Raw genomic sequence first — 14,819 nt, forward strand, 5'->3', positions numbered from 1 at the left:
CTAGAAAATAGACCTATTTCAACGGGTTTTTAACAACGGTTATATAAACGTTGCAAAAGATAATCTATGGCAACGGTTATAATCGTTGCATAATTCTATCGGGGCTAGTGAGATAGTTAATACAATAAACCGTCACATTAGGGGAATAACCCTTGCCATAGACAGGTCTTTTGCGACGATTTATTTAAACGTGGCAATATATATATCTATGGTGATGGTTATTTAAATAAAAATACTATTGCAACAGTGTTGCATTCCCTCCTTATATTGCCGCTTCCAAATTTACTAACCCGCCAATTTTTCATGGAAAAGAACTAAGAGACGGAGAGGAAAAAAAGAAAAACTAAAATTAAAGTCCTAACAAAGATACACGGTACCCAAGCCCTAATAAATATAGTTGATCCACCAACAAAGATCCGAAGAAATTCCAACAGGTTTTGTCTCTCTTTTTCTCCCCCTTGCCCTAGCCCCTTTGTACTTTTATTCTACAACAATTTTTTTCATTATTTCTTTGCTCTCTCAGTCTTTACCACTAAGAATATTGAGGTAATAATCATACCCACTTTAAATCAAAAAGGTTAGTACTTTATTATATGAAAATCCTTGATGATTTGTCTTTTGTTTTATTGATGGGAAAATGTATGCGATGAGTTTGCCTTTCTATTTATTGCAAAATTGCAATATTTGGATTTGCTTTGAATAAGTTTTGGTTGATGGGTTATTAGATTTTTAGGTGGTTTAGTTTGATTTTGGGTTTAGGTAATGATATTTTTTAGGATGAAATTGAATATTCATTGGTGAATGGGTTTATTTTGCTAGTTAACTAAAAGGCAGTATGCACTTATTGAATTCATTCTTGTAAGTCTTCTCTTCCTTTATACTAGGTAAGTTACATTTTTTGTTCTTATTTATTTATTTATTTTGCAAGTGAAAGGCAAATTGCAATAAACCATGGGAATAGCTGCTTTATTTGTCATTGCAATTATATTTCACTTGTAAGATCAGTTGAAGTACAACGCGCAATGTCCAATTTGCTTTTCTTTTATGCTTATAAAGTACTTGTTGGGTCTTTATCAAAGGGAGGAAAAATGAAGGTATTAGATATAAGTGAATTTCTGTTTGCTTTCGATCCATATGAGAAAAATAACTTATCAAAAGAAGAGGAGAAAATGAAGTCCTGCAAAGACCAGTGATTAGGGAGTTAATTGAGAAAAAGTGTAATATGTGACATAAAGGGTGGGTAATTAGTTGTTTTTTAATTAATTTGAATGGTATGATTGAATAGATGCTTTAAAGTAAAATATTCTTCATTGTGTAGTAGGAACTGAAGATAACTCTTTTGGCATCAATTTATGGTAACTCTTCAATAATATAAGAAAGCTAACAGGTTTTATTGCTGAAAGATACATAAAATCCCACCAAGCATTGAAAATATAGATAACTAACTCATTAATCTGTATCTACCAAAATTGCAAAACATAATAATTTAGCTAGATGTACTAAGTATTCTATTTCTTTTGAATTACTTAGTTGCTAGATTTGCTTGTTTCTTATGTATTTTTTTATTCAATGTGTGGGTGATTTTTTTCTCTTACTGCTTTATTGAAAGGTTAAATAATTTATGGTCTGTTGATTGAAAGTTTTATTTAGAAAGTACATGATAGAACCTTTGTTATGACTCTTTATTTCAGATTATCTAACAGATTATGCAAGTAGGATGACATATGTTATTTTCACCAATGAAATGGTTTCAGAAGTTTAAAAAATAGTTTTTTTTAGCAAACAGGAAAATATATATATTAAAAGTTACGGAACATGCATTACATGCGATTTGTAGTTAGTGTCACATCGGACACTTTGATTACCTAGGCTTGCTAAAGTATTGCAAGCATCATATAATAAGAGTTTTTCAAAAACACATTATTCTAGTACATCATGTTCTACTAGGATTTTAACATCTTCAGGTGGGGCAACAAAAAACTTTCTTCTTCTTCCTTGCATTGGCAATTCCCATATGTGCTAGCTGGTGAGCTATCCTATTCCCTTGTCGGAATTCCTGCTGGAGGATTACTTGCTTCTGTTGGTGCATTAACGACCTGCATTTTAGAATAGTGTTAGCATATAGATTATTACCTTGTTGTATTAATAGAATTACCTCCGTGGAATTTGTTTCAATTTGAAGTGGAAACATACCCCACTCATGGGCTGTTTTTAATCCTTCTAGTAGTGCTTTGATTTCAGCTTGTAGACAACCGTTTGCATGAGTACATTTATTGTAGCCAACAATCCAGTGGCCTTTAGTATTTCTGATTACCCCACCTACGCCACAAATTTGCATGTCTTTGTGGAAGCTAGCATCAATGTTCAATTTAAACCATTCTATTGGAGGTTTATGCCATAATATGGAGCTTTGGAGATGGTAGCACCTTAGTTTCAGTTAAAAGGCGGAATTCAATAGCTCTATTTCTGATGAGGTCAATGTTTATTGGAAAATTAGTATTATTTTGGTTTTTGTTATTTTATTAATCCAAATATACCAAATTGCAAAAGGGAAGAAAAGATTCTAATTTAACAAATTGTTGTTGAAGGGATAATTAAAAATTTTTAATTGGATTAACCAATGTTCCCCATCCTCCCTATAAAAAAATTTCCATCCAATGGTTTCCCAAATATGATTGCTTGCATGGCATTTAAGGAAGATATGAGTGATAGATTCATCTATATGGTTTCTACATATAGGGAAATGAGGATCTATTAAGGCCAATTTTTGCGAGATATTGTCTACAAGGAATTCTATTGTGAAGGCATTGCCAGAGAAAAATTTTGATCTTATTTGGCCATGGCAGGATCCAAATCCACTTAAAATTCATATCATTGTTCTAATTAGTGTTGATTAAGGAGTAGCAAGTTTTGGTTGTGAAAATACCTTTTGTATTAACGGACCAGATAGGGATATCATTATTAGGATGTTGTACAAGAATTTTTATTTTTGATATGAAATCTTTGATATCATTAGGAAGATTGAGGGATATATTAGCAAGGTGCCACTTCTTGCCATCAAAAATATTTCTTAGATAGTCATTTTTTGATAAAGGGCCTTCTATAGTATTTCTAAGGCTCCCTAGGTTAGGGATCCAATTGGTCTCCCAAATATTCATGTTAGAATGGTGATGAAGTTGCCAATTGATACCCTTGGAACATATTTCCCGCCCCTTTTGAATACTTTTCCATATGAAAGAAGTATTCCTAGTGTTTTTAGTGTTTGCGGCATTAATGATGAGTTGAGCCCATGGAGTGGTAGGGTTTGTAATGGTCCTCCAAGCAAGATTTGCAAGATTACAAAAGTTTTTGTCTTTAGCTTTATGGAGACCCAGGCCTCCCATGTTTTTTGGTTGACAAACGGTTGACCAATTAATGAGGTGAATTTTTCGTTTCTCATTAGTAGTACCCCATATGAAATCCCTTGTACCTTATCAATTTTTTTGAGGATGTTCATAGGGAGGAGGGTAAATTGCATGTAGTGGTTTGGAATTGAGTTTAGACAGGAATGAGAGAGAGTTGTCCGGCCTGCTATATTCAAGAACTTTATTTTCCAAGCTGTTAGTTTGGCTCTCATTCTGTCAATGATAAATTGATAGTCTTTTGGTCTAGGGTATTTATTAAGGATAGGAAAGCACAGATAAGTACCAAAGGAATCACTCTTTTTAATATTAAGAATATTGGTAATTTCATTAGTAAGATTTGGAGGACAATTTGTGGGGAAGATAATTTTTCACTTGGTGGTGTTAATATTTTGGCCTGAGAGATTACAAAAAAGGTCTAGACCTTTTTTTTACTATATGGCTTGATTTTAGATTGGCTCTGGCCATTAAGGTAAGGCCGTCGACAAAGAAAAGATGAGAGAAATTGGGAGCTTTTTTTCCTAATGTAATAGGATCCCAGTTTCTAACGTCAACTTGATGGTTTATGTAACGTGACAACATTTCAAGGCAGAGGATGAATATGTAAGGAGATATAGGGTCTCCTTGCTTAATTTCCCGGCTTGGTTGAATAAAGCTAGTAATAGAGCCATTTACTAGAACAACTATAGAGCTTGTTGAGATGCAATATAAGAGAATTTTCTTAAATTTTGCAGGGAATTTGAAATAAGTTAGGGTGTGGTGCACAAATGACCATTCTAAACGCTCAAAGGCTTTTTCAAGGTCGATTTTCAGAAGCATATGACCTTGTTTCCCATTTAACTTATGGATTTTTGAAATAAGCTCTTGTATGATAATAGAATTATCCGAAGCCCTTCTATTTTTTATAAAGCTATCTTGGTAAGGGAAAATAAGTTGGTCAAGGAAAGGTTTAAGTCTATTAGCAGGGATCTTTGTGATGACTTTATAAATAGTGTTGCATAGACCAATGAGTCTAAAAAAATTTATGTTATTTGCATTGGAAATCTTTGGGATAAGACACAAGTAAGTTTTGTTGAGATCATGGGGGATCTCTTGGGTTTCAAAGATGTCATGCACAATTTTGTGACAGAGGGGCCTAGTATATCCCAGTACTTTTTAAAAAAGAACAGGTGTAGACCGTCCGGTCCGGGCGCTTTAAAGGGTTTAAAAGAGAAGATGGCCTTTTTAATCTCAATACTAAGAAGGGGGTTAGGCTATTGAGGTTTAAGGCATTTTGGGAGATATTTTTTAAAGGACTAATTCTGCTAGAATTTTTGTGGGAGGTGGTAAAGATAGAATTAAAGTAGTTGCAAACATGGGAGGTGACTAGATTAGGATCGTTAATCCAATTCCCTGCATCATCTTTGAAGAAATTGATCCTATTTCTTCTTTTTCTGTTAGTAGCCGAGATGTGGAAGAATTTGGTGTTTGTATCTCCCTTATTAAGCCATAAAACTCTTGACATTAGCTTCCAATAATCTTCCTCTATTAGTAGAAGGTCATTGTAGTCCCTTTTAAGGCTAGTTTGTAGGTTTTGGAGGAAAATACTATAAGGGTAATGTTTGGATTTTCCAATGCCTTGAAGCCGGGCTAGTATTTTTCTTTTTTTTCTCATAATATCACCAAAAGCTTGGTGTTTCCAAACCTTGACTTTTTATATAAACAAATTGCTAGCCCTATTATAATCATTATTAGACCAATTTTCTTGGACTAGAGTTTTGAAAGAAGGGTGTTTACACCAGTAGGTTTCAAGTCGAAAGGGAGGCTTATAAAGAACATTATTTTTTGGAATTAATTCTACTAAAATGGGATTGTGATCAAAGTGGGTTTTAGGCAAATGAATAATGGAACTTTTTGGAAAAAGCTTAATCCAATCCTCATTGCCTAATACTTTATCCAATCTTTCCATAATCAAACCCGTATTCTTGTGCCTAAGGTTTGACCAAGTGTACTTACACCCTTTATATCCTAAATCAATTAAATTACAATTATTAATCTTAGACCAAAGATATTTAGCCCTACTATCTTTTATACTATTACCACCAAATTTCTCGTTTGAGCAGAATACATCATTGAAATCTCCTCCTAATAACCAATGTCCATTTTAGCTATTATTAATGCTTTCAATGTTATACCACATCTTATTCCTAAGAAGTATATATGTACTAGCATAGATAGCACTAAACAACCATTTTTGATGAATAGGGATTACCTCAATTGTAGCATAAATCTCCTGATCCCTTCGAACAAAATTCTGAACGGTGACAATTTCATGATTGTATAGGACCACAATCCCACCTACCTGTCCTTCAGCTGGTACTTCTATGAACTCCGTAAAACCATAATCGTCTAGAAGCTCCATGTGATTTCCCATCCTGGTTTCTAATAAGGCTACCATGTAGGGTCTATGTGTGTCCACCATTTCCCTGAAGTTCCTTCTAAAGTTATCATTGTTCCCTCCTCTAATATTCCAAATGATAATGTTAGTAGGTCGATTCATGGAAATATTAAGGTTTTGGTTGGCTGGATTCCCATTCTCCTCACTTACCCTAGAACTAGGTTCTTTCTTAATGATGGAACTAGGATCATGGCTCGATTTCCTATAGTTGGATCATGTGGAGGTCTTATGTCCATCGAGCATTTGTATAATGCTAGAGGGCAACTGAGAACATGCCTCTTCTCTTGCCTTTCCGAAAAGAGAAACACTTTTACTCCGTCGAGACTTGAGATTTCTAGGACTCTTTCTAAAAGTAGGTTTAGGGGTTCCTCCTCCTCTTGCATTTCTGCCTCTACTTGTTCTGGCATAGGCACTTTATTGTGGGATGGGGAGGGAGGTTGTTGTGGTATCTGAGGCTCCTGTATTGGTTGAGGTTGTTCCCATGGAAGAAAAATAGGGTTCAGTTGAGACAGATTCTCTGGCATGAAGAATGACATGTCCATTAAAGCATTTTGAGGATAGATTGGATTGAAATGTGGAGGAAGGTTCCACTGGTTCCTCATTGCATGAACCAGCTAGGGGTTCACTGATGGTGCTAAGGGTTGAAGGATGTTGTTGAGCCATGCTTGATTGAGGTGGTTGTTCATGGCCAACCTCATGCCTTCTGTCACTAACTGGGCTAGATACTGAGTGTCGTGGAGGATTATAATCGAGTCCTAGCCATTTATCTGGATATTGAACGAGCATGCATGGCCCATCATACCCATCTCCATCCATGACACAGGTTGATAGTTTTGAGCGTGAGGTGGTTGAACATAAATTATTTGAGGGTTTACTGGTTGAGGTTGGAGAGATGGGAGGTTTTCCATGGTGATTCTGGTTTGTCGAAGAATTTAGAGAAGTCTTTGTCTCCTCCTTAGGGATGATGGTAATGTTAGCATTATGATCAGTGTTTAGGTTACTTAATAACTCTAAATCAGGCGTGGGGGAGGAGCTATTAGGTATAAGGGATGGATTGGTTGATAGGTAATGATTGGGGATATCTTTTGCAGGTCGTTTGAGTCCCCAAGGGTGGAGTTTATAGGCTGAGTTCCCAAATCCTTTGCGTGTACTGGATTTTTAGCCATTTGGCTTGGATGTTCTTCTGTCATTGCCATTTGTCTAACATGCTTAGGCCTTTGTGGATAAGCAGATCTTGATGAAAGTTCTTACTTTTGAGATTGTGGTTAGTGGACAGATTGTTACTAATTTGCCCACTAGAAAGGGTAGTATTATTAGTAGTGCTGTGATTTTTAATGGGGGTAGTAGGGTCATTATGGACGTTATTTTGCATGGCCACCTTAACTAATTGATTTGTAGGATTTGTAATAGAAGACACGATTGTGTCCAACATGTCAATATCATTGGTAGTTTGTGACATTTGTTCACTTGCATGTGATTTATTAATAATAATTTTTTGATTATTAATTTCTTTAGTGTTTTTGTTCAAAACCAGGGGCTCTTCAGATAGGATAGAAAAGTTGTTTTTTGTTGTCAATTTATTTTGATCACCAATCAAAAAAGTCGAAGATTGAAGATTGTTAGTGTGTGGTGATGGGGTAGTATTTCTGTGATCTTTTGATTTATATTGTAAGAGTTGAGTGTCTAAATACTTACCGGTGTTGGCATTGAATAACTTGACAGGGATACCTGGGCCATTAGTTTGTTTAATCGGATTTGCAATAGGTTGTTTTTGAGGACCTTTTGCACCTTGATGTCTTCCTTTGGAAAAAGAAATTGTTGTCCATTGTTCTTTTTCCCCATCATTTGTAATTGTTGATAATTCCTTGCTTGTATCTTCATTATTTCTATCTCTATTTTTCTGAATAATAAAGGAGCATTTTTGTGCTATGTGCCCCAATCGTCCACAGTTTTTACAAAGAAAATTTTTACCTTCATAGTGTATTGCTTGTTTGTGGTGGCCAACATAGATGAACGGTTGAACTGGAACTTCCAATAGTAATTCCACACATAATCTTGCATAACGACCTCTCAGAGTTGTTGATGTGCAAACATCAATTTTTAGGAGCCGGCCAATTGCATTACCAATTTTTCTAGAATTTTGCCATCGTAAAATTTTGTAGGTAATTGAGGAAGTCTAATCCATACTGCAGAGTTTGTGACTTTCTCTTGAGTGGCAACAAAGTTTGGTTTCCATCTCGTAATAGAGAGGAAATGTCCGTTAATGAACCAAGGGCCTTGATGCATTACCTTGTCCATATTCCTTTTTCTTGAATTTGATTATGTAGTAGTCTACTCCAAGGTCAATCAACTGGAAATCTTCAGTTGGTTTCCATAGTTCTTGAATTTTTTTCTTTAGATAGTGGTGTAACATACGCTTGCCCACTAGCTTTACTATGATTAAATTTTTCCATGGCTCATAGATTTGTACCTTCTCCTCATCAGAGAGTGTTATGAATTTGATACCCTTTGAGGTCGTTAAGGTTGGTTGATCAACTACTTGATCTTCTGAGTCCATCATTGGGGGATATATATCTTGATGATTTTTAATAGTGGTGAAGAGTAAAGGGTTCGAAGTGGTAAGCATATCTTTGAAGCTAGGTTTGATCATGCTTTGATCAATATCTGGGGGTTTGGGAGGTATTGTGTGTTGTTGTTGTTCATAGGGTTGGGAATCCATTTCCCAGAGAGGAATTATGATGCCGTTTGTGAATCCGTTTTCAAGTATAGTTCATGAGTAAGTAAACTATATGAGCTTTAGCTCACCTGATAACAGATGGAAAAAATTATTTTCCTCTCTTATAAGTAAGTCTCTTTATTTGCATTTTTGTTGCTTTCTGTCAATATGTATATTTTTTTCCTAAGTCATAAAAGTGGGTAACAAACGAGATAGATAGATTTTGGTAATTAAACCTTATTCGTTGTTAGGGCACCACTCTTTTCCTTTTATCTAATACAACTATGGAAACATCGGAAGAGGAGGATGAGTATGATGATACTGATTGGGATTGGATGGAGGCTGATGATTGATGAAGGATATTCTAAACTTCTTTAAATATATACTCGTCATTATTTTGTAGCGAGTAATAATGCCATTCCTTAGAAATATTATGTGACTATTTTTCTTGTTTATATGTTTTTAGTCCTTTTGCATTTGTTTTTTTCTTAGAGTTTTATTCTGAATTGCTTCAATTTTACAGATTATATACCAACAAGTGTTACTAATTGTAGATTACAATCCAAGTAAGTTGCATAAAGTTTATCTTTCAAGTAAGTGGCACAAAATTGTTTCAAGTACTTATTATTGATATAATGCGTCATGCTTTTTCTTCCTTTTTTTGGTAATGTTCAGTGCCATTATTGCGTTGTCTACCTGATGCTTCAACTAACCTTCTTCTAACATGATTACCTTTGATTGTCTTAAACATGCACAGATTTAGATAGTATGGGTCAAGAAGGGTCTTCAAGAAAAAATAAAAAAGGAAAAAGCCTGTCATAAGTTCAAGTTGGAAGTTTATCATGTTTGGCAAAAAAAAAAAAAGAATGTCATTGACAACAAAAGAAACTGTTCAAGCTATACGGTCAGAGAAAGAGCATCTGCTAAAATTAATTGAAGAACAACCAACAATAGGACCACGATCTGAAGCAAATGAACGACATGTTGAGGAGCAATCTGTAGAGGAGCAAATTGTAGATGAGCAGATGCAAATAGATTCTACCACTCCTACAGCTAATGAACAATCTGAAGAACAAGGCAAGACCACATAACTTAGAATCTTACTGAATTCATCCATGACCTCTGATTTTTTGTATTTTATTGTAGCTTCTGGTCCTGCGACTCAAAAAAGAAAGAGAGGCAGGACACAAATGCGTAGTGTCCATGGCCGAAAGATGCGTAATGTGATCACACTTAACAATCTCAATCAGCCCATTGGTCCTACTAAAAAAGATGTAAGAGAGTTTGGTAGCTTCCTCGGTACATTGGCAAGGACTACAACCCATTGCCCACTGGATATATTGGACTGGAGGAAAATGGACACAAAAGATGATTTATGGACATCTACCAAGGTTTGAAGTTCTGATCCAAATGTTCATTTACTTGTTAAAAGTATGTTACAATTTTCGCTAATCAAAGAAATCAAATTGTAGTCGAAGTATGATATTCCAGATGCTACAAAAACATGGACTTTATATTCAATTGGAAATGCTTGGAGAAGGCATAAAAGTCAACTGAAGAAAGATCATTATGATGCCTATCAAAATGATGATGTTCGAATGACAAAAAGACCTGATTATATACCAGAATATCAGTTTAAAGAACTCCTGAAATATTGGAGTTTTGATAAACTACAGGTAAATATAAACCATGGTCTTGACAATAGTCTCCACAATTTGTTAATACTGGAGAACTCTAATTGCGTTACAAAATAATTTTCTTCAGTAGGTAACACTGTAGGATATTTCATATGAATTTAAATTTGTGTTGTCCTAAATAGTATTGTCGTATAGTTCTGGAAACTTCTATTTAGGAGCAGACAATTACACCAATACTTGAATTGGGCAATTTATTTATATTTTACACCATCTGGTGCTGAATTTTCAGTTCTGTTTTATGTGAAATGTGGTGTTAGTGCGCTACATATTTTCTTTTTATTTTCTAACTGAATTTAACTCTCCATAACTAACTTAATATGGGGCTGGCTTATGTTCCAATCTTTCTCTTGGATCATTATCAGTAACTTAATTTATTGTTGGTTTCATTTTATGTCGAATACATAGATAATTCGTCTATTAGTCTAAATACTGAATGGTTATGACTTGAAGTAAATATTATAATGTATAGATATCATGCTAATAGGATTATCATGTTGTCACCAGTAATGTTTTGAGCATAATCGATACATGAATGATACATTGCCCCTTTCTTCTGTCTGGATTAATCTGCTTTAGATAATTTTGGTTTGTCTTTGAGATATATTTGGTTCTTAAAAGATCAAAAATTAGGCAGTGTTAATATATATGATCTGAATCATAACCATGTATATGTTAAAATATTCTATTGTAATGCTTTACTGAAGTCATACCTTGAGAGTATATTCTAATATCTGTGTATAATGGACATGTCCAGACTTGTAGAAACCATTAGGAACTCTTTTTCATCTTCTTTAATTGGTTGTTGGATAAAGATCATGACAATAGGAAAGATTCTTACTATGTTTAGATGATTGAATTAATAAGACTGTGATAGCGGTTAGTGTTCGAACTGAGCAAGTGAGCAACTAGTTTCCTTTCACAATTAGCTTCTGTTTTCTCCATTATTGCACTTGTTTATACCTGTGAAACACACAAGTATGTCGTATAAATTTATGTCATCTATATATAATCTAATCAAATCTGATTAAGAACTTAGAGGCAATGTCTATATATAGGACTTTAAAAGGGGGCTTTCATTTTTTCCTAAAGTAGCAAACCTGCTAAAGATACTTTGTTTCCTCTAAACCCTACAGGTCCTCTTGATGAAGTTGTAAAAAAATGTACTTTGTTTTATGAACATATTGTCTTTTTTTCTTCTGTTTTTTTTTTCTTTTCAAAATGCTACTAATTGTGTTGTTTAGATATATTGTATTGACTCATTTTGTTTGCATAAATCATCCAAAATTAACAAGGAGAATCGGAAAAAGTTGAAGGATCCACACACTGTTGGTAAAACAAGTTTTCTTGTAATTCGCAATGAATTGGTGTGTACTCTTATTTATTATTATATCTAAACTTGTGTTTCTTAAAGATCTCTTATATCCATTTTCATGCGACTAGGAAAAAACTAAGGAATCTGTCTCACTTAAAGACATTTTTGTGGCCACAAGAGCAAGAAAACCTGGGCGTTTGTACAAGGACTTACGAAAATACAACTACTAAAATTGTACGAATATTTATTTGCAAGTTTTAGATGAGATCATTTTTTTATTCTTCTTCCTTATTCTTTTTTACTTTAATTCTTTTGTTGAATTTACTTTGTTAGGCTGAAATGGAAAAAAATTAAAACACAACAAAGTGTAGATGGCAATCAATCTGTTGATGTGTTTTCATCTGTCATGGGTCCTGAATATCCGGGACGTTTAAGATTATATGGACGTGGAGTTACAAAGACTACTTTGAAAGGAAAAGCGGGCCATTCCGAGCCGACTTCAAACACCACAAATGATACGGTGCAAGAAATACAAGAAAGGATTCGAAAAATGGAGGAACAAAAAAGAACTATGCGACAAGAAATTACTACAGATGTAATTGCTCAACTTCAACAAGCAGGATTAATTAATCCAAACATACTAGCAACATTGACTGTTTTGTCACTAGGAGAAGCTACCTCTGCACAAGCTGCTAATCAACTGATCCGTCGACCTTCTACGGGTAGCAAAAATCAAGGTTAGTATCACTTTATTCCTAGGTTAAAATTCATATTTTAGCAACTGTAAAGCTGCTGTTTTTTTAAGTTAAAAACTATTGATTTTTGTAATAAAATCTGCTCTTTTTCTGCGTTTCTTCCATTCATGAAATCATGCTGACATGAAGCATTATAGAACCATTAATATTTCTGCAGATAGTGTTTAGTATAAACTTTATTAGTATATTTTAATGCTCTCATCTTTGAGCTTTAAAATGGTTGGAGCTGACCACGGTCAACATTGTTGGTAAATGACTTTGGATCGGTGTTTTGACAATTTTGACAAGTTGGTATGATGATTTAGACTTGTACGCAAGTTTGATTGGGGTACCGAGTAACCCGAGGCCGTTTCGGCGCTTATTGTAAAAGTTAAAAATTAGAACTTAAGTACTTTAAAATCTGTGAGTTTTGATGGTTGATTCAAGATTATTGATGTTATTTAAGTTTTTTGAGCTTTTGTATGAGGTTTTTATACTTGTATAAATTTTTGGATTGGGGCCCATGGGGTTCAAGTGTTTCGGATTGATTTCAGATTTTTTTGGGCAAGAAGTGTTATTGATGGTACTGCATATATCGCACCTATGATGGGTAGTCGTGCAGGTGTGTCACGATCCGGAATTCCCTCCCTCAGGAGTCGTGATGACGCCTACTAATGTGAGCTAGACAAGCCGACTATTTGAACAAATTATCTTTTAATATTCTTTAACAATTATGAAGCAATAACGTGTAGACGACAGAATTTACAATAAGCGGAAGAAATGCAATAAATTATCCGAATATATATCCAATACAACTTCTTGAGCATCGACTACCCAGAACTGGTATCACAGTTTCACAAACGGTCTAAGAATACTGCATACAAAGTCTGAAAGATAAAGGTTACATTATTTGTGAAATAAGTAAAGGAAACAGGATAAAGGAAAGATAGGAGGTGACGCCAAGGCCCGTGGACGTCAGCAGGACTACCTCTGGTCACCTGTGTGGACTAAAGACAGCACCTTTACTGCGGTCCAAAATCTACAGCACTGGGATCTGTACAAAAGAGTGCAAAGTATAGTATCAGCACAACCGACCCCATGTGCTGGCAAGTGCCTAGCCTAACCTCGGCAAAGTAGTGACGAGGCTAGGACCAGACTACCAAATAAACCTGTGCAGTTAAATCATATACAGCGGAAATAGAAGCAGATAATTACAATTAAAATTGGGCGGGGCAAACATGTTGCGGGGAGGAACGGGTAACAACAGAACGATAGTAGAGAAACATAAGGAATGCCATAAATCAATTACCAGTAAAAATAAAGAAATAGAAGAAACAAGCACACATGTAATACCGTTGCAGGTGTGCAACCCGATCTCATTTCATATATTACCATTGTAGGTGTGAAACCCGCTCCCATTTCACATATTACCGTTGCAGACGTGCAACCCGCTCCCATTTCACATATTACCGTTACAGGCGTGCAACCCACTCTCATTTCACATATTAATGTTGCAGACATACAACCCGATCCCATTTCACAGATTATCATTATAGGCGTGCAACCCGCTCCCATTTCTTTTATTACCGTTGCAGGCATGCAACCCGCTCCCATATCACATATTGTCGTTGCAGGCATGCAACCTGCTCCCATTTCTTTTATTACCATTGCAGGCGTGCAACCCGCTCCTATTTCTTTTATCAATTCCAATAAAAAAAAGGGTCACGGCAAGGGATCAATAATATCAAAACAAACATCCCGGTAAGGGAACAATAATATCCCGGCAAGGGAACAATAATGATAATAACATCCCGACAAGGGAACAATAATGATAATCCTCATACGAAGCGCAATAAACCACAACGAAGTCATAACAATTACAATACAAGACTCACGGGCATGCTTGACACCGACGTATAGATACTCGTCACCATGATTATACGTCGTACTCCACAATTAACACAAAGCAAATAACACACGACTCCTAATCCCTCAAGCTAAGGTTAGACCAAACATTTACCTCGATGCCACGAACACAATTCAAGTTTCAGTTATCGCTTTACCTCTTGATTCTCCCACCAATTCTCTCGTATCTAGCCATAGATTACGTAATTACGTCAATAAATGCTATATGAATCAATTCTAATGCATGAAAATAAGTTTTTCAAAGTTTTACCCAAAACTCAAAAATCACCCTCGGGCCCTCATGGTCAAAACCCGAGGTTCAAATCAAAACTCGATTACACATTCCCCCACGAACCAAAATATATGATTTGTTTTGAAATCGGACCTCAAATCGAGGTCCAAATCCCAAAAATTTGAAACACCAAGGTTCTACCCAAAACACCCAATTTCCCCATGAAAACCATTGATTTTGAGTTAAAATCATGTGAAAAGATGTTAAGGAGACAAGAAAACTAGTTAGAAATCACTTACAATCGATTTGGAGAAGAAGTTGCAATTGAAAAATCGCTCTAGGGTGTTTTGGTTTTGAAAGAGTGTGAAAAATGGTTGAAATGCGT

The 14,819-nt window shown here is 35.2% G+C and overlaps 1 protein-coding gene across 11 annotated transcripts in view; it reads left to right on the forward strand.

The window, feature by feature from the left end:
- Positions 1–287: 287 nt before the first annotated feature.
- Positions 288–14,819, forward strand: part of LOC107789417 (uncharacterized) — a 37,674-nt gene continuing 23,142 nt past the window's right edge. Inside the window, exons 1-8 of one of the 11 annotated variants that reach the window (XR_012707464.1) lie at positions 288–434; positions 9,078–9,147; positions 9,312–9,631; positions 9,701–9,945; positions 10,027–10,230; positions 11,544–11,615; positions 11,692–11,797; positions 11,897–12,300. Coding sequence is in view for 2 of the 11 variants with exons in the window: in XM_075249349.1 (XP_075105450.1) it covers positions 9,397–9,631; positions 9,701–9,945; positions 10,027–10,230; positions 11,544–11,615; positions 11,692–11,793 (858 nt within the window). In the remaining 9 variants the exon portion in view is untranslated. The other 10 variants (XR_012707463.1, XR_012707458.1, XR_012707462.1 and 7 more) reach the window with 10 other exon arrangements.

This window comes from Nicotiana tabacum, chromosome 3, assembly GCF_000715075.1.
Source record: "Nicotiana tabacum cultivar K326 chromosome 3, ASM71507v2, whole genome shotgun sequence".
NCBI lineage: Eukaryota > Viridiplantae > Streptophyta > Magnoliopsida > Solanales > Solanaceae > Nicotiana > Nicotiana tabacum.